The sequence below is a fragment of the Dasypus novemcinctus genome, chromosome 4 (assembly GCF_030445035.2).
Source record: "Dasypus novemcinctus isolate mDasNov1 chromosome 4, mDasNov1.1.hap2, whole genome shotgun sequence".
NCBI lineage: Eukaryota > Metazoa > Chordata > Mammalia > Cingulata > Dasypodidae > Dasypus > Dasypus novemcinctus.
The window spans coordinates 20967805-20987676 of NC_080676.1; the positions used below are offsets into that span (position 1 = coordinate 20967805).

Consider the following 19872-nt stretch of genomic DNA (forward strand, 5'->3'; position numbering starts at 1 on the left):
ACATGGTTCAAGTAGATAGTAACTGTTAATCAACTAGTGCTTCACCATATCCATATCTGTATTGCATGTTTCCTGAAAAATCTTGCTTTCAAATTACTAATCTGCTTTATTGGTGCTGTTCAGCTTCTCTCTCTCTCTTTTTTTTTTTAACTTCCGTTTTCTCCCCTGTCCCATTAGGAGGCATTTAAAACCCCAGAATGTACTAATTTGGCCAATGGGAATTGTGAGGAATAAACACAGCCTTTTTTTTTTTTCAAATATATTTAGCCAAATAAATAAAGCATGCTTGGTTTACCAAGCAAGCTTGTCATAGCTTGCTTGTTCATTTTGTTCTTTTTGAGAGAGTATTTGACTCAGAGTTGTGAGCAGGGTGGAAGGTGGGCACAGAGTGTGAGAAACTTCCCGGCTCATCCTCACTGTAGAGAGTATCTTCTGAGTTTTGCCTAAAACGTAATGAGTTCCAAGAGCATATGAAAGATGTATTTTGAAATGTCAGTGGTAAATAGAATTTTTGAATTCTGTTTCGTCATCTTCCTTTTATTAGCACATGTAATTAAGTATATCAAAGAAACTACTTAAGTCTTGACTATGAGGAAATCTGGTAATTTGAAAACAATTTTATTATTACATCTATATTTAGGCATGAAATATATACAAACATTACTTACAAAATGGGAAGAACAGTTGAAAGATGGGTTGAGTGTCTTCTGGTCAGTTAATAGCAGAGAAAGAACTTGGTTTTGATAACTCACAAGCCAACAAGTTATATATCTTCACATATTAAATGTATCTGTTTTCTAGAAAAAATATTTATAAATTTTCATTTTATGTTGTAATTTCTCACTTGTTATTTTAAATTTTAGACTTTCATTTTATCAAGTCTAATTGCTTTCTAAGAGAACAGCTTTTCTTTTCCTCCCTAGAGGATAATTTATGTTCTTAATCGAGGGTGTGTGCATTTCTGTTTACCACTCTGTTTTTTTTCCACACCGTATAGTGGGGAAAAGTGCTGGCAACACATACCAATAACTAGCTTCCTTCAGTAGAGTCGACTTAAAACTGGTCTAACAACAGAACCCCATGCTCTTTCAATGGCTTAGCAAGTCTTTTTATAAAACACATTTAACATTTGTCGTATATCATCCTCAAAATTCTATCTGAAAAAAATTACATTGTTTTTGCAATGTGCATAACTGGTATTTGCATTCCTTTGAAATGCGGTGATAGAAGTTAGTAGGGTTTATCTTAAGTGATTATTGGGTATCTGCATATCCTGCTCCTTCAAATTAGAGAAAACTTGACTTTTTCACTTCGAAGAGGCTTCTGACCCTTTATCAAACTGTGCCTGCATTTTAGTTGGTCTTTAACAACCCTCCTTAAAAAATTCACATAACTTACTAATTTAATTCTTGTTTTTATAGAAAAACTATGCCTCTTGGAATTGTCTTTGCTTCCTATTTTCTTTCATTACTATTTAAAATTCTACATTAACTGACTGGTGATTATAAATTTAAGCCATCTATTTTGATGGAATAGGATTGAATAATGTATGTATTCTTTAAATTATTAACAGGAAGAAAATGCATAAAGAGAAATCCACTGATGGATATTTTTTTCTTTGGTATTATAAAAATGCTTGGAGACTTACATTTAATTTTTATTATTTTACTAAGTTGGATAGTAATGCTTAGAAATTTCACTTACTATCATTGGTGTGTTTCTTATTCATTCTTCTTTTCTTGTAATTGACAATTACAATATGCATATGTGGACCTTCTTTGAAAGAGAGTGGGAATTTATAAAGTATCTGTACTTTCATGCATTGTATTTACCCTTTTGGTTTTGGAGGTTTCTGGGTCATTCTCAGCTTTTAATGGAATGTGAAGTTTCTTACATAGGATTTCTCTAAATGGCTGACATAGAAAGAAATAAATAATGGGGTCCAGGCATACATTTGCAGCAGACAGTAGCAGAGTGAATTCTTTCACATAAAGCAAGATTTCTTTTGACTGGCAGGTGTAATGAGCTTCTGTTTGACTCTTTGTGTAGGGGATTCTGGCAATGTGGTAGGGCACAAAACAGACAACAAAGACAAACACAATGCTGAATATGTTGCGGCTAGATTTCTTCTTGACTGAAATAGAAATCCTTCTGGACTTAAGGTGGGATTTAAAGATTTTCCTTGTGATGGCAGTGTAGAAAATGATTAACAAAAGAAACACCATCCAGAAAATACCCACAAAGATATAGTTTGATGCTTTGTGCCACTTCTTTCCCAGTTCGTTTTTAAGCTCCATGCATTTTATTTGTGCCACGTCCTTAACGCTTTGGTTGGTCAGAATAATGTTTGGAACAGCGAGAAGGAGCATCAGCAGCCACACTGCCACCGACAGGATTTTGCTGTAACTCACTGAATGGATGAAAGAAGTCAAAAGAGACTTTACGATTTTGTAATATCTGTCAAAGCTGATGAGCCCAAAGAACACGATGCTGACGTACATGTTGACGTAGAAGAGCACTGCGGAAACCCTGCACACAAACACGTTCAGCTGCCAGGGGCCCAGGCCAGAGTCGCTGAGAATCTTGAAGGGGAAGGTCAGGCTCATCAGAAAGTCGGCAACCACAATGTTTTTGAGATAGACAATGAAGCTCTTGGAGCTGGGCACGTAAAAGAATATCCATCCTGACACGCCGTTGAACAGGATTCCTGCTATGAAGACCACGAGGTATAGCACCGGAATGATTTGCTGCATGATGAGTGGGTTTCTGGAGCAGTCCTTCCCCGGGGGGTGTGTGGCGGTTGCATTGATCATTTCGTAACTTCTGAAGGCAAAGGCCTAGAAAGAGATGCGGACTAGTCACTCAAAGGCCACGGAACAGCTTCCAAGGCATCGCTGAGTACTGAAACCAAGGGCAGTCACACCCACCACGGTCTTGAAACTAAGTTACTGCTCTATAATTTAGGCGGCTGTTTTTGTTTTTGTTTTCCCTAATTTTTGGAATGAGAAGGGAAGAGCAGGACAGAGAGATGACAGGGAACAAAACTGGAGAAGGAGGGCAATCTGAGTAATATGGGGATCAAACACATTTCCTTAAAATGATACAGTTCCCTGAAATATTCACTTAAATATATAGTCTCAAAATGTTGCAGCAGTTGTGAAACCAGTGAATTATCGGCTTCATTTCATTCAGAACTCTTTAATATGTTTCCCCTGAGTTCTGTGATCCCTCCCCCTCTTCCTGCAGATGATCGATTTTTCTGGATCCATAAAAATGAGTTCAAATGTTTGCATATATATTTTTTTAGAAACTATTCTATGGATTAACCCAGCTCTCTAAAACATTTATTGTAGTAGCACAAACAACTCGAACTTTCTTTCCATTTTAACCTCTCTCAAGAATACACTTCAGTGGTGTTAATTACATTCACCATGTTATCCAGCCATCACCATCATCCTTTCCCAAAACTTTTCCATCACAGACCTTATTTTTAAAAAAATTCTAACCCACATTTCTGTTGGAGTTAAGACAATGTCTTGCAAGCATACACATCCAAATATTAACTGGTATTTTTTTGGTATGAGTTTATGGGTGAATTTATTGAAATCGTGGTTTTCTGTAATTTTTTTTTCAATTGGAAAACTGGTTTTCATTATTTTTAAAGATTAGACAACAAACACAAACAAGTAATGAAAGTACCTTAAAATAACCTAGAGAAATGCCCTTGAAAGTGCATTCTAGATCTGTACTGGTCAAACTGGCAGTCAATAGTTCTGTGTGGCTTTTGTGCACTTGAATTCTGCACAGTCCAAATTGAGATATGTCATAAGTGTAAAATACCTGGATTTTACATGTTTAGTATGAAAACAAGATTGTAAAAATATCTCATTAATATGTTTGATATAATATTTTACAAATAATTCTATAAGGAATTATTGATCTTAATTTCATTTAATTTTACTCTTTTTAAAAATGGCCACTAAAAGTTTTAAATTACCTATGTGACACATATTTTTATTGGCCAACACTACTAGATATTACCCATATGTTAGGGAGTCTTGTATCCTCTTCACTGATGTCAGAAGTATTGAGTCGGGAGAGGGAAGATAAGAATTTCTTTAAAAAGTTACTTGATAAACCAAAACAAGTGTTCATTGCCTATCATGTATGTGAGTAATATCTATATGCTGCCTTAAACCCTTCAGTGGTCTGCCTTTGCCCATCGGATAAAGTCCTAACTCTTTAGCTTTGTGCAGAAGTCTCTCTTGGATCTAATCCCTGCTTCCTCAATATTGAATAATGAGTTCCTGCTGGCATGAACCTTTCTGCTTCCTTGGTTTCCATGATTTCTCTCACCCTGAACCTTTGCACAAACTTTCATTTGTATGGAACATTCTTTCTGGCTCTTTGTCTGGCTAGCTTCTTTTCCTCCTAGGGGCTTCAGCTTGGATGTCACTTCCTTTCAGAGGCTTCATCCTCCTGAGCCTCGGGTGGGCTGAGCTGGGAATGAGCACTCTTCCATGTGTGTGCCTGCTTCTGTGCTCTTCTCCGTCACAACACCCAGTGCTCTTGTGTTTGCTTTTTGTTTCTTCCTTTCTTCTGAGCTCCTTCAGAGGAGAGATACCATGTCCTTTTTCACTGTTGTATTCCTAGCATAATATTTTGGACATAGATGCTTAATGTATTTGTGAAATAAATGAATATGCCATTTGAGAATGCAAGACATGGATCCCTAAGTTTAAGAAATTTTCATCTAAATAGTGTTAGGGGAAAGAAAGAGACAGCTTAAGTCATTAAAAGTCAGGGAAGCAGACTTGGCCTAGTGGTTAGGGCGTCCGTCTACCACATGGGAGGTCCGCGGTTCAAACCCCGGGCCTCCTTGACCTGTGTGCAGCTGGCCCATGCGCAGTGCTGATGCCCGCAAGGAGTGCCCTGCCACGCAGGGGTGTCCCCCGTGCAGGGGAGCCCACGTGCAAGGAGTGCGCCCCGTAAGGAGAGCCGCCCAGCACCAAAGAAAGTGCAGCCTGCCCAGGAATGGTGCCGCCCACACGGAGAGCTGACACAATAAGATGATGCGACAAAAAGAGACAGATTCCCGGTGCCGCTTCTAAGGATAGAAGTGGTCACAGAAGAACACACACAGCGAATGGACACAGAGAGCAGACAACCCGGGCGGGGAGAGAAATTGAAAAAATAAAATAAAAAAAGTCGCCTAGTAAAGAAAAGCCCAGGAGCAGTTGGTTTCATGGGAATTGCAACAAACGTTCCAAAAGGAATTAACATGAGTCCTGCTCACTTGCTCAAACTCTTCCAAAGACTTTAAGAGGAGGAAACTCTTCCTTAATTTACTCTATGAGGCCCTTATTACCCTCATACCAAATCCAGATAAAGATACAGGAAAAGAAAATTAGAGACCAATATCTCTTGTGAATATAGATACAAAAACCTTCAACAAAATACTAGCAAATTGAATCCAACAGCACGACAAAAAGATTATGCACCGTGATCAAGTGTTGGAGAGGATGTAGGACACTCATTCACTGATGGTGCGAGTGTAAAATGGTGCAGCCACTGTAAAAGACAGTCTGGCCACTCCTCAGAAGTTAAGTGTGGAATTACCACATGACTTGGCAATACTCAAAAGAATTGAAAGCAGGGATGTGAACAGATATTTGCACACTGATGTTCATCGCAGCATTATTCATAGGCGCCAGAAGATAGAAGCAACCCAAGTGTCCATCAGCCTTATATACATAAAATTGAATATTAGCATTAAAAGGAAATGAAATCCTGATCTAGAAGACAACAGGGTCAATGTTGTTCATGTGAGCCAGACACAAAAGGACAAATGATGTATGATCTCACTGATGTGAAATAATTAGAATAAGTAAACTCATGGACTTAGACTCTAGAATGTAGGTTACCAGGAAACAGGATGGGGTTAGGAAATAGGTGTGTCAAGACTTAAAATGTAGAGTTTCTATTTGACACATAATGGATGGTGGTAATTATAAAAATGTGCTTTCATCAGTTGTTACAAATGCACCACACTAATGCAAAGTCCTAATAATAGGGTGGTTTATGGGAATCTCGTATTTTATGCATGATTGTTCTCTAAACCCACAACTTCTCTAATAAAAAAAAAATTAGTGTGCAGTTTGGGAATACAAAACATGAATCCCTGCTTTTCAGAAATTTACCTGTAATCCGGTATCAGGGGAAAGAAATGTGTTCCTTGTTCAGAGAATGTATTGTATTCTTCTTTGTATTTCTGGTGCCTAGTGTGGTACTATATAACTGAAAAGGACTTTGTCAGTGAGATTAAGGAAGTGCTAGAAAGTGGTATTCATAAATATGGAATATGAAATTAAGTTGCATTTTACCTTAAAAATAATCATATTCATGCAAACTTGCATTTTATCTCCCACACAAGAATTTCTTTGCTTTTGGATACTCTCCTTCATACATGTCATACGGCAAAACTAGAAATATTTCTAGTCCATCAGTTTTGCCAGCCATGTACTTCCTGTGGAAGGAAATATTATCTCCAAATTATTTCCTTCATGTACCTTATTTTTTAATTTGTGTTGGGTTTTTTTTGTTTTTTGCATTTCCTCCATGTACCTTTCATTACCACTTAACTCCTTCTCTACTCTAGACCTGGGCGAGAGGAATTGTATATTTGCATCTTTCTACATCTTCTGTGGCCTTTTGTATATGAACCTGTTCTATATCTCAGCTAGTGAGTGAGGGAAGGCTTCATTTTCTGTTTGTTTAGCTGTCCAGTGTGATGGTCTGTGTCTGTTAAATAATTTGTCTGTCTCTTGACAGTTAGATGCATTTTAGTCTCACAGAGCTTGAGAGTTTCTCACCAAGTTTAATTTGTTGTCTCCTTTTCCTCAGTGCTTGTGGTGTGGTGCTCTTGGTAGACACTCAGTATTTGCTGGATTTATTTGAGCTGACAATAAAATGAAAAAAATGTATGTTGTCAATATGTTTTGAAGAAAAAGAAGAGATAACTATGTAGTTTGTAATCTCAGAGGAAATAGTGAAGGAGTTCCCAGAAATGATTTAATATGGGCCAAATTCCTTTACTTGTAGAAACCCATATAAAGCTGTTTCTCAGAATTGTGCGACTGACTTGGTTTTAAGCTGCAGTGTGCTTGCATGCAGCCTGATGAAATGGATACAGAACTATGTTTCCAAATTCCTCAAAAGGCTGAGAATCTGATTATATGTGCCCTTTTAATGCACATCATTGCCTATCCCTCCCACTTGGAACTTGATAGAAGGGTTTGTCTCACTCAGTGGTAGCAGAATAATGGTGGTTAAAAATGTCCGTAAGTTAATTCCCAGATTCTGCAAATAGGTTATGTTACATGGCAAAGGGGATTTAAGGTTGTAGATAGAGTTATGGATGAGCTGACCTTGGGTTGTAGAGATTATCCCAGATTATCTAGATGGATCCAGTGTAGTCAGAAAGGCCTTTATAAGTAAAAGCAGGAAGCAGGAGAGTCAGAGCCTGATAAGGAGATGTGACAACAGAATCAGTGATGCAACGTGAGAATGACTCCTTCGCCCATTGCTGGCTTTGAAAATGGATGGAAGGAGGTTATGAGCCAAGGAATATGGCAGCTTTTAAAAACTTGCAAAGGCAAGAAGATGGATCCTCCTGAGCCTCCAGAAAGGAATGCAGCCCCGCACATACCTTGGTTTGAGGTCATTGAGACGGTTTTGGATTCTCACCTTCAGAAATTTAAGATGACACATTTGTGTTGTCTTAAGCCACTGAGCTTATGGTAATTTGTTTTTTGTTTTTAAATTTATTTCTCTCCCCTCCCCCTGCCCAGTTGTCTGTTCTCTGTGTCCATTTGCTGCGTGTTCTTGGTTTTGTCCGCTTCTGTTGTTGTCAGCGGCACGGGAATCTGTGTTTCTTTTTGTTGCGTCATCTTGTTGTGTCAGCTCTCTGTATGGGCGGTGCCATTCCTGGGCAGGCTGCACTTTCTTTCGTGCTGGGCGGCTCTCCTTACTGGCGCACTCCTTGCACGTGGGGTTCCCCTGCATGGGGGACACCCCTGCGTGGCATCAGCACTGTGCTTGGGCCAGCTCCACACGGGGCAAGGAGGCCCGGGATTTGAACTGCGGACCTCCATGTGGTAGGCAGACGCCCTAACCTCTGGGCCAAGTCCGCTTCCCATGGTAATTTGTTATAGCAGCAATCGAAAATTAATTCACTCAGTTAAATTTGTTTGATTGTTAGTTTGTTTCTAGAGCAGATATGCCTTCTGGAACAGAGTGAAGGCTTGCTTGGGTCTTTTGCCCACACATTTTCTTGCTGTTTTGACATTTTTGAAGCAATTGCGCATACGAGTCTCCATCTTAGGATGGAAATGTCTGAGGCATGCTGGTGGAGGAATAAGTAGAGTATCACTGCTGCCTGTACCGCTGTTAGATTTGTTACAGCAAAAGCTCACAGCAGGGCCAATTTCTTCATCGTAACAAACTCTAAATGAGTAAGGAGCTGAAGATAAATTTTAAGTAGTATAACTATTTTTGTGCTTTTAAATATTGCTTTCTTTAGTGATGGTGTTGAAGGTAAAGTCATTCTGTTCTCTGGGTTCAGTTGTCTCAGACTGTGGCTTCCTTTTCTCTGGGGCAGATGGAACCAACAAGAGATAGATGTGTGAAAAAGAAACTATCTTTCGGCAGCTAGGACAGGTGAGGACAAAAGGCAGAAATATATGTTTGATGAGAACTAGGGCAGGATCGTAGCAGAGGCGTGTATCATTTTGGCCTTGCAATATCTGCCTGCCTCTTCTCCTTGTCTCTAGTATAGAGGTGATTTAATGTCCTGAGAAAGGGACCTATCAAGATGTCAGATCAGTTCACAAATGGAGGAAAAATTGACCTACTGATGCTGATTTTATACAAAAAGTAAAAATGAATAACAGATGGTAATCCTTTACTTACCCATTGTCAGCTATATGGAAAGGAATCCTAAGACTCCAAAAGAAAACATCTCTCGGTCTGGCCCAACAACCAACTGCCACAAGAGCTGACCCACTTGATTCACTGTTTCTAATCAGCTTGTCCCCATCCATAAAAGATGAAAGACAGACAAAGCAAAACAACAACAATAAAACTGCTCTATGATCTGGATGATGATAAACTCACAAATTAAGGAAGTGCGCAGTCTGGTGAGCCAGTTTGTGGAGGTGTAGCCAGCTCTGCCCATGGTAGCTATTTCTGAGATTATGTCTGATTTCTGCAGTGGATGTGGTCATGTTAACCTTGAGGCATTAGGAATGAATTAAACAATTCTTCCTAAGTTCTTTGGCTACATTTAAGAAAGATTTTTCTTTGTGGCTAAACTTTTCGCATAAGTAATAAATAGTCTTCACTATCCCACATTTCCAGATAAATGAGGTATCATTTTACCACAAATGAGAATGACATGGCAGGAAATGTTTTAGTCTTTGTCTGCCATCACTATGGAGTCTTTGGTAATTAAAGAACATGGCAGAATGGGATTTATGAGGGTAAAAACAGTTATTAAAGTACATTTGAATTGCTTTTCCTCAAGTTTTTGCATGGCTAGGTTATCAGTATTAAAGATGCATTCTGATCTGGATAATGAGTGCACATGTCCCTTAGTGCAGCTTAAAATTTTAGAGGTATGCTGAATTAATAATGCTTTTTTAAAAATATGTTTTTTAAATTTATTTTTAAAATAATAATGCTTTTAAATGTAGAGTATTTCATCCTCAGGGCTCTCTTTTCGGGCAGAATCTATATGATAAAATGCTATATAAAGCAATGCTTACTCCATAAATATATTCATTAAGTGAAAACAAGTTTTGTAGGCTCTGACTTGATCCACTCATCTATGTGAATATACACAATGATCCATTTTTCTCTTATATATGAATCACCTTTTGCCATCCTATTGGTGTGCCATAATTCTACTTTCTCTGAAGCTGAAAAATTATTCCTTCATAATGTTTTGATGAAATTAACAAGGCTCATGGTATTTTTTTTCAATTACCTTTTAAAGTTCTTGGGTAATGTCAAGTGTCCTTTCAGTGAAGTAAGTTAGTCCAGGGAGTGCCTGTCATCCTGAAGTGGCCAAAGCATTTCTTCACTAAGGAACCTGGTTTACAGAGAAAAAAAATGAGGAATTAAGTTGACTGTGAGCACCACACTGTTATTGAGGAAGTATGTCCAGTAGCAGTGTATTTCCTTTTAAAATTCAGCTTGTATATACGTGAAATCTTTCAGCATGCGCATTTTGTTTTATTCTGCTTGGTACTGGATGTCATCGTCGATGATTATTGATTTGATTACTAACTCTTTTGGGAAACCAACTTTTTACTTGGGGGCGTTGGGCAGGAAATGTTTTAGATTATTGGTTTATTTTTTCCCTCAGGGGATATGTATCCTCAGTGAGTTCATTAAATTGCTGATTTCCGTTAATAATGATCATTTCAGACAGGAAATCAGAAGTCTAATACAGGTTTTTTTTTTTTTTTAACCTTGCACTGTTGACCTCTTGAACTAGATAATTCTTTGTTGTGGGGACTGACCTGTGCAATGTAAGTTTAGCAGATGCCAGTAGCACTGCTCTCCCAGATTGTGATAATCAAAATCGTCTCTCCAGACATCGCTAAAAGTCCCTTAGGGGGCAGCTGGTTGAAAACCACTGGTCTTGTTAAATGATGTGTGTACTTTCCAAAGATGACAGCACAAAACTGTGCTGTCTCATGGGAGGAGGACGAGTTTGGAAGGATTGGGTTCTGCCTAGGTCTTGGTCATCACCCTTCCCAATTCTTTAAACCAGTGCATCTCTAACTTTAATGTGCATACACATCACCTGGGGATCTTTTTAAAATGGAGACTCAGATTTCATAGGTCTTGGGTTGGACATGATATTTATTTTATGTTGCTGTTCCAAGGACCATTATCTGGAGCATGTTTTTGTTTTTCTTCTGGACCTGGTACACAGAAAACAGTTAATAAATAGTTTTGTTGAGGAGGGAGAAAACTTATTTTTCCTTGCTGTAGTTGGGACTTTTAGACAGGAAAAAGTTACACTTTGGGTAGCTTGAAATCTAGAGTCTTTCCCAGAGTTTATTAATTAACAGATTGTACCATAAGCATCCCATCTTTGTGATCGCTTAGGAATGTAAATAGATGTTTTATAGAAACCTACTTGAGAACATGTGATCATGAAATCTCATGTATACCCAGAGTATTCCTAAAAGGCCATGAGATTCTACTTAGAAAGAAAACAAAGATTATTACTCTGTGGAGTAACGATCTATATGATCCAGGGAAGTACTTTCTATTCTGAAACACGTACTGGGTGGGGAATAAATATTCTGACTTGACTAGTGCTTACTTCAGGGAGAAAAGAGGAACAAGAAATAGGGGGGGATAGTTGGTCTTTCCCTGCATCTGTGATGTTTGATTTCTTACAGAAATCTTGAATCAAAAATGCCTAAATATTGCTATTTATTAGCACTGTGTGATTGGTATATTGGAGCTACCAAAAATAGTTTCTGTACTTTTTTTTTTTTTGGTATGTTTGAAATTTTTTATAATTAGAAATAAAATGTTTTCAGAATGCAATGTTTTCAGATCACCCTTTTATCAGCACCCACCACTGTTGAGCGCTTTTGTTCCTCTTCTTTGTTCAATTTTTCTAAAGCGACAATCCTGATATTTCCTCCTCCCTCCTTCCTGTCCAAACATTCAAAGCTTTAATCCAAGGCGCCCCAAACCTTTTAGTAGGAGATAAGTATTTGTTTTCTGAATGATTCTTAACAGAAAACACATTAGATGTGTTTAATCATTGGGAACTTCTTGAAATGTGACTAAAGCCACTTTCTTTTTTTTTTTTTTTTTTAAAGATTTATTTATTTATTTAATTTCCCCCCCTCCCCTGGTTGTCTGTTCTTGGTGTCTATTTGCTGCGTCTTGTTTCTTTGTCCGCTTCTGTTGTTGTCAGCGGCACGGGAAGTGTGGGCGGTGCCATTCCTGGGCAGGCTGCACTTTCTTTTCACGCTGGGCGGCTCTCCTCACGGGCGCACTCCTTGCACGTGGGGCTCCCCCACGCGGGGGACACCCTTGCGTGGCACGGCTCTCCTTGTGCGCATCAGCACTGCGCATGGCCAGCTCCACACGGGTCAAGGAGGCCCGGGGTTTGAACCGCGGACCTCCCATATGGTAGACGGACGCCCAGCCACTGGGCCAAAGTCTGTTTCCCCCTGTAGCCTTTTAATCTATCTATCTGTCTGTTTGTCTGTCTGTCTATCTTCAGGAGGTATGGAGATCGAACTCAGGACCTCATACATGGGAAGCAGGAGCTCAACCACTTGAGCTATATCTGTTCCCCCGTAGTCTTTATTTTATACTACTTTATACATGTTTAAAAATATTTTATACTTAGTAATAGTATTTAATTTTAAGTCTGTCATCACCTCCTGGTCTTTCTTCATTCATGCTTTGCTGGGTTTTTTTTTTTTTTTTAAAGATAACTATTTTTTTTTTGTCTTTATTTTTTTTAATGTTACATTAAAAAAATATGAGGTCCCCATATATCCCCCATCCCCCTCACCCCACTCCTCCCATAACAACAACCTCCTCCATCATCATGGGACATTCATTGCACTCTGAGCGCTGCTGCACCACATGGTCAGTGGTCCACATCCTAGCCCACACTCTCCCCCATCCACCCAGTGGGCCATGGGAGGGCATACAATGTCCAGTAACTGTCCCTGCAGTACCACCCAGGACAACTCCAACCCACGAAAATGCCCCCACATCACATCTCTTCTTCCTGCTCCCTACCCTCAGCAACTACCGTGGCCACTTTCTCTACATCAATGCTACATTTATTTCCATTACTAATCACAATATAGTTACAAAATAGAATATCAGTAAGTCCACTCTAATCCATATTCTATCCCTCCATTCTGTGGGCGTTGAGATGGTTATGTTCACTCCACCTCTATATTGAGAGGAGGCTTAGATTCCATACCTTGGAGGATGGATGCAATTTTCCTGCTTGCAGTTGTAAGCACTCTTGGCTCCCTGGTGTGGTGATTGACCTTCACCTCCCTGTTACCTTGCTGAGGTAAGTCCAATAAACCAGAGGATAGGAGTTGCAAGTCTGTTGAGACTCAGGGCCTGGCTATCACATGGACAGTCCAGAGATTCAGGTCCCCTGAGCATACACCAAACCCCAGCTTGGCTGGGTGTTTTATAGCTTCTTGCACTCTGACTTTTGGCCCTGTTTCTCTCCCCCAACATTGTGACTCCTTGGTCGTGGGTGAGCAGTGCTTTCTGCTTTTAGGCCACAGACCTGTCTGGGATGTCATAATTATTAGCGTGCCAGTTGATCTTGCGGACTTTATTTTTCTTTCCCTGTAACTTCCCAACCTTTTGCTCTGCAGAAACCCTTCTACTTGGCTCGCGGTCAGATTCTCACAGTGGCTCTACCCCAATCCTGTTCTCTTCCTTTGATGACATGTCTGACCTTTGTCCCCTCTAGGCTTAGCCAGTGGGAGTTTCACTTTCTCCTTCCCACAGAAGAATGAGGCTCCCTTTCTTTCTTAATCGCCCTGGACATTTAATGTTGAACACTCACCACACATCTCAAATAGTTAGTGACCTGATTTCTAAGTTATTGTCCTATTCTCAGTTGTCGTATTCCTGACATTTGCTGAAATCTTCTGCTCCTAGGTGCTTTGTGGCCCTAGACTTCTTGTTCATTGGTTCACTAAATCCATCAGAACATGCTTGTCGGGGCTTGTGGAGACATATCAGCCACAGGGAGGTCTCAGGAGGTGCCCAGGCTAGGGAGGCTGAACAGAGGTGCCCTCAGCATGTGGCTGTTAAGAGTGGGGGGGGCTCAGGGACTGAGTGAGCACGTAACCAGCTTCAGGAAGGGAGGTATCAGGGCAGCCTTCCTGGAACACTGACAGTGAAGACTGGCAATGAGTCATCTTTAGCCAGGCAAAAAGGGGCGGGGAGGAGTTTGTGGTAGAGAAAATTACCGGGCACAGGACCCAAGGTGCACGAGAGGCCAGTGTTCTCGGCCAACGGAATCACCTTGCTGACGAGTTGCTGTTACCATTTTACAAGTGAGGAAACTTGCTTAAAATGGATGAGTAACTCAATAATACGTGGCCAAACTGGTATTCAGCCTTCGTCTGCTCTACTTAAGCCAGTGTTTCCCTCCTTCTGAGTGATTGTGGTGTAGTGTCATGGTTTGTGTGAGTGTTGTGAGTGTGAGCGTGAACATGTGCACATGCCCTTCAGCATTTTGCAGTAACCTCATCTTTAGGAATCACGAGTGTGTGTCCTATTTTTTTTAATCTAGATTTTACGGTTCTGCAAGGTATGGATATCTTCACCTCCTCCTGGGTATCTTTCAGGCACCACAGCAGAGCAAACCTCCTTTTTATTTGCCAGATCCTGAAAGTGTTTACAATGAATGCATCCTTCATGTCTTTGATTTTGACTCAGCTTTCTACCTCCTGTGCTGATATCCAAGAAGAGAATTGGACTGTATGTAACAGTGACTAAAACAAATAGCATTTCATCTGTCACTGGGGGGACCGCTGTGGTTGGGGGAAATCCACATCTGCTGCGTGTCGTTTGCATGCCACACACAGGATCCTTGGGGGCCTGAGGGGTCCTCTGCTTGCTGCTGCTTCTCACACTCCACCCGGTTTTCTCTGGCAGTGGACCTGAGCTCTTGGTTAGGCTCGGGCTTCCCTTTTGTTTCTCCTAATTACCAGCCCATTGAACAAGACTTACTGGCACACATGTTTTAATTCAGTGTATAACTGAATGACTGCCACGGTCACATGCTTTACAGAGGAGCTGTGCTAATTTTCACATTAGAAATACCTGCGTGTTTTCCACAGGCTGAATTGTTGATCCTTAAGACCTTCCTCTTTCATCAAAGCATGTATACAGTGTCTTGACTGCTGAGCCTTTTGCTCCTGGGCCTTTCTAGTCACAGACTTTAAAACTCGCCAGGATCAAATCTGTTAGTATCTGCTACAAGCAGAGCCAGCTCATGATTACGTGTGTTCATGGTAGGTGAGTAAGTATGGATACCTGACCAAGTCTAGTCTTTAATTTCGGCCACTTGCCTCGCAGAGCTTTTAGCAGAAGTGGTAGCAAAGTGCAAGCCCAGAACTCAGGTCTGCCTTCACTGTCTTGTGATTATGCAGGTGGGTCGTGGGAGCTGCTGGAGGAGGGAGTGGTGAGACACAGGTACCGTGTGGATCTCACCTGGGAGGTTTGGCAATCTGAATGCCAAGCATTTGGGGCCATGAAAAGTGACCACCCATCACTGACTTCCGGATAGTCAGGATAATTTGTGGCAATTGTTCACCATAAATTTTGGGATAGTCCAGGATTTCTCAATCTGAGCACTGTTGGCATTCTTGGAGGGGGTCCTGCATATAGTTGTGGGTTCATCTTCTGCATTGTGGGATGTTTAGCAGTACCCCTGGCCTCTATCCACTAGGTGTCAGCAGCACCCACTAATTTGTGGCAACCAAACATATTTTCACTTGTTTTCAAATGTTCTCAAGTTGAAAACCACTGGAATTGCCCCTTAATGGTAGGTATATTTGATATCATTTTGATATACATGAAGGGAATTTAGTCAGCCGTCTTGTTGGTACCAAACGGTGACTGTATGTTGAATAGGTTGTCAGCAGTGAGTCATCCATAAGCTAAGGGCTAGGAATGTGAAGTGGGTATTACTGCTCTGGTGGAGTAGTGGGCAGCAAATACAGCCTAATAAGTGAAACCACAGTTTGGACTGTGGTTGGAAATTGGCTCAACTTCTTAATAGCTCTGACTTTGGGATAGTTACCGAGTACTTCTGTACATTAGTTTTTACATCGCTAGCATGGGGGCTTAGTCATAGTCCCTCAGAGGGTTCCTTGTAAGGTCCAAATAAGAGTGAACTAAAAGCAGCTCATCCATGTCTTGCGAGCATCATCTCCTGGGAGTGTGTGAATCACAAACGTTGTCATGGCCCTGGAACAGTCCTTTAAACTTCATGTTCCTGGTCTGTAAAATGAAGCGTAGCACCTACTTCCTGGGGCTGCTGTAAGGATGGGATCAATCTGGTTTAGAAGCGGGCCTGGCACTTGGTTAGGGTAGTACTAGTGTTGGCTGCGATGACAACGACGTCTTGCTCCTGTGAGGTGCACAGAGTTCTGAAAGCCCGTGTCATGTTTCCTGCAAGTAGGAGCCTTGTACAGAAATGTTCTGTCTGGTGAGAGTGGGGTACATTGCAGGTACTGGCAACTGGACAGTTTGATTAGAAAGAATGGAGAATGTGATTAAAATTAAGGAAGAAGAAATCATTTGCAGCAGACAGTTAAAGTATGTTAAATGTAGAATGATGATAACCTGGGAATGCAGAATATCACCTGATTTACTGGGGAAAAATGTGATCAGCTATTATACTTCCTTTTTCAGGATCAACATGGTTTCTTTTTGTAATACTGTCATATTATTACATTTTCTGTGTGTTTTTGCAATTTAGTAATTTTAGGAGAAAGGGTCTAGCTTGAATCTTAGGCAAATAATTAGGTAATGGGAACTGGAAAAATGACTGCAAGCATTTAAAAAAATTATGATCCATAACTACACTTTTCAGTTACTTTTAAATGTTTTCAGTTCTGTCTTTTCCTTCTGTAATCTCTGTAGTTATAACTATTTCCAAATTATTTTGAGATTTTATTACTTTTTTTCATTAAGAATTCAGAAATCTTTGAATACTTTTGCTTAACTAAAGAAAGGTTTTAGAGAGCTGAAAGATGAAGCATAAAGTCTTAATCTGCTTTTCATTTCTATTTAATAATTCTTTTTTAAACATTGCTTACTTGCAATTGTAGGTGTTGGATTTAATATGTTCCCTGAAAATTTCATTATAAGATTTTAAATGGCATGTAAGTGTGGGAGTTTTGGTTTGAGGAGACTGGCTTTTTTAAAAACGTCATTTTTTTTTTCCAAATTTGCTATATAAATTTCTGATTTTGTGAAAATTATAAAAAATCAGACTTTCTTCCTCCATTTGGGGCTTTACTCATGAATTTAATTTATGATCGTAAGATTTGATGTTTCTTTAATATAAACATTTGCCCTGAGCTGTGTTTTTATTATTACAAATTCTTCATATATTTTTTTTTTAACATTTGAAATTTTGACGACTTCTCAAAGGGCTTGGTTTCAACTGAATCTATAGCTTTAAAGGAAAAGTTAAGAAATTAATAGATCTGTCCTTTGATATACTTCTGTTTTGGTGAAAGTGTTCAAAAGTGATGAAGGGAAAGTTAACGATGTACTCATGGTTTTTAGCTGAAAGGTATCAGCAGGTTCTTGAGGGTGAATAGATTTTAAAAGAAGGGGGGAGGTAAATTAATCTTAAATGAAGTAAAAGAGGAAGAGAAATTTGGGAGCTGCATTACTCTGACTCCAAACATGTCAACTCTTCCATAATCGTTTTTCTTCCGCTATTAAGGATCTGTAGGAAAGATTAATATGGGGGGGGGGGGATCAATAGTGGGTAACAAAATTCTTTGATAAGAAGTTTTTTTTTTTTAGTAATAAATTTTTATTTCCCCTTCCTCCAGTGTCGAAGGCAAAAATTCCTACCTTGCTAAAATCTCTCAAGTATGGTAATAACAACAAAATTGGAAGTAATCCAGTGCACTTAGTGGTTTTTAATAACCACCATCAAAGGATAGTATTTGCTAAGTGTTGTTTTTTTTTTTAATACTTCTTTTAAGTAAACCATTTGAACAGTCAGGATTTTTATTGTGGAATGGGATTATTTATGGAAGATATTTGGAAATAATCCATAAATTTCCCACTAGGATCCTGTGAAAGGGGATGTTTCCACTGTATATTTTAAAATAAGCCTATTTTTATATGCTTTGAAGTAATTTTTAGCTAGCATACCCCTTGGAAGCTGTTCAGTGTTTGGTGAGCACTTCCTGCCCTGCACTCCGGGTGGTCTGGAGCAGGGTGAGCACCCTGGAGTGAGCAGGTGGCGTGGAGTGAGCAGGTGGTGTGTCTAGGGAGGAACTCCTCAGCCTGAAGCTCCCCCACCAGCAGCTGACCTTACCTGTTGAGCACTAGAAAGTATTCCCGTGGCTTTTAAACATAAAAACATTTGTCTGTTCAGGGTTTAATTAATTATATACAATTCCCATGGTACTAATCGATATGTCCAATTCGTCTCTGAAAAGTCACACGCCTGGCATAAATAACTTGACAGCATCCTGCCTTAAGGACAGGGGAGATTTTCTTTTCTTTTTTCCTTTTTTAAAAAAGATAATCCCTTTCAAAGGGAAAATTCCCTAAGTCCGAACTCAAGGTGAGTTCTTTAAAATATTTGCCATGATTTCCAAAGGCACAGGAGGCATTAAGTACAAAACGTTATATATAGTTCTTCAAACATCTGTATTTCCCTTACGTTGGCCCTTGGATTTTTGTTCTTGCTGTTTTTATGGCAAGAGCAGGGAGGTACTTTTTTCTCTTTATCTAAACTGAACTTCTGATTTATAGCTCCTAACTCAGAGACTAAGATATGATGCATGTTTACAACCAAGGAGTTGTAGCTTGTTTTTGGCAAAATCTGACTTGAAGCCAGATTTGATGCTTATATTCTTTTTCCATTTTTGAGTTTTTCTTCTCTTAAGGGGCTGTAACTATTTCATTTTTTTTTTTTTTAAACCCAGACAACTCTGGATTTAAACTAGACAAAAGATGACTATGTTAATGCTAATGCCTTCTTTTAAACCTTGACATATTCTTAAAAACTTATTTTTTTGGTCTGGGAAAAATTGGTGAGGTTTCGTGGCAGATTTTCCAAGCCTTTTTTCTTCCCTTGGGCCAATCCAGAATAGGAAGCACTGGGCACTTTGTGGATTCTGACCGCTTCATGAGCGGTGCTTTAATTTTCGTGTTTGTTGTCCCTTCTGCCCACCCAGAGGTCCTTCTGAGAAGAGAGTGACTTCAGGGGCCCAGACCTTTCCCCTGTTAGCTTTTTTCTTCCTCTGAGTGGCTCCCATAAATGGACAGAGTGATGCTGTCTCGAGGGCCTTTGGCTATGTGCCTGTTACTGTCTGCATCTACTACCTGGTGCCTGTATGTGCAGGACTCAGTGGGAACAGCTGGCCGTGCAAGGGGGGACTTAGGTAAAATAGGGAGATGCCCCTGGACTCCCAGCCTAATGGCAGCACTTCCCCTGGGCCAGGCTTCCACAAAGTTTCCCCTCCCTCTCATCTTCATGCTTATTTTAGATGGAGATTTTCTTCTGCACGAGGCACAGTAGATACTTTGGGGAGTACCCCGGGTGGTGGTGGTGGGCTGGTTTGCTGCTGACGGGCCCTCAGTTCTAGTCACAGGTGCACAGCCGCAGGGAATGTGTGTGAAGTACAAAGCGGTCATGATTGCGTTCAGCACCCGGTGCAAACACGACTCTTTCATGAGAACGGCAAAAATTCTGAGTAACCCCGGCCTTCAGAGTTTTGGGAACCAGTCCCTCTCTCTGGAATTAGGTTTCAGCCTGGATTCCTGACTCCTGTCCAGCCTGTCCTTCTGCAGTATTGTTTCGAAATATGTGGCCCTCTTCCCCAGGGCCAGGCAAGGAAATGAATCTCTGACCTCTTTTTGCCTCACTGGGATGATGTTTGCATTTCTCAATTAGGCAAGCAGATCTTCAGATTATGATGTTTAGAGAGTGAATGGGTATCCTTTTGCTGTGGGGATGGGAAGAGATTTCCATTTCTGAGAAAGTAAAGGCTTTACTTAGCTATCAAACACCTGTGT

General features: G+C 40.2%; 2 protein-coding genes across 13 annotated transcripts in view; one reads left to right on the forward strand and one right to left on the reverse strand.

Annotated features, from left to right (window-relative positions):
* The window catches only part of MED12L (mediator complex subunit 12L), a 377954-nt gene that overhangs the window by 142584 nt on the left and 215498 nt on the right, over positions 1 to 19872 (forward strand). The window lies entirely within an intron of this gene.
* P2RY14 (purinergic receptor P2Y14) lies at positions 1735 to 10153 on the reverse strand. Its single transcript, XM_012527964.4, is given in 3 exon segments — positions 1735 to 1933; positions 1935 to 2837; positions 10046 to 10153. Coding segments are annotated over 2 exon segments (942 nt in total). The 5' UTR covers positions 2814 to 2837; positions 10046 to 10153; the 3' UTR covers positions 1735 to 1870.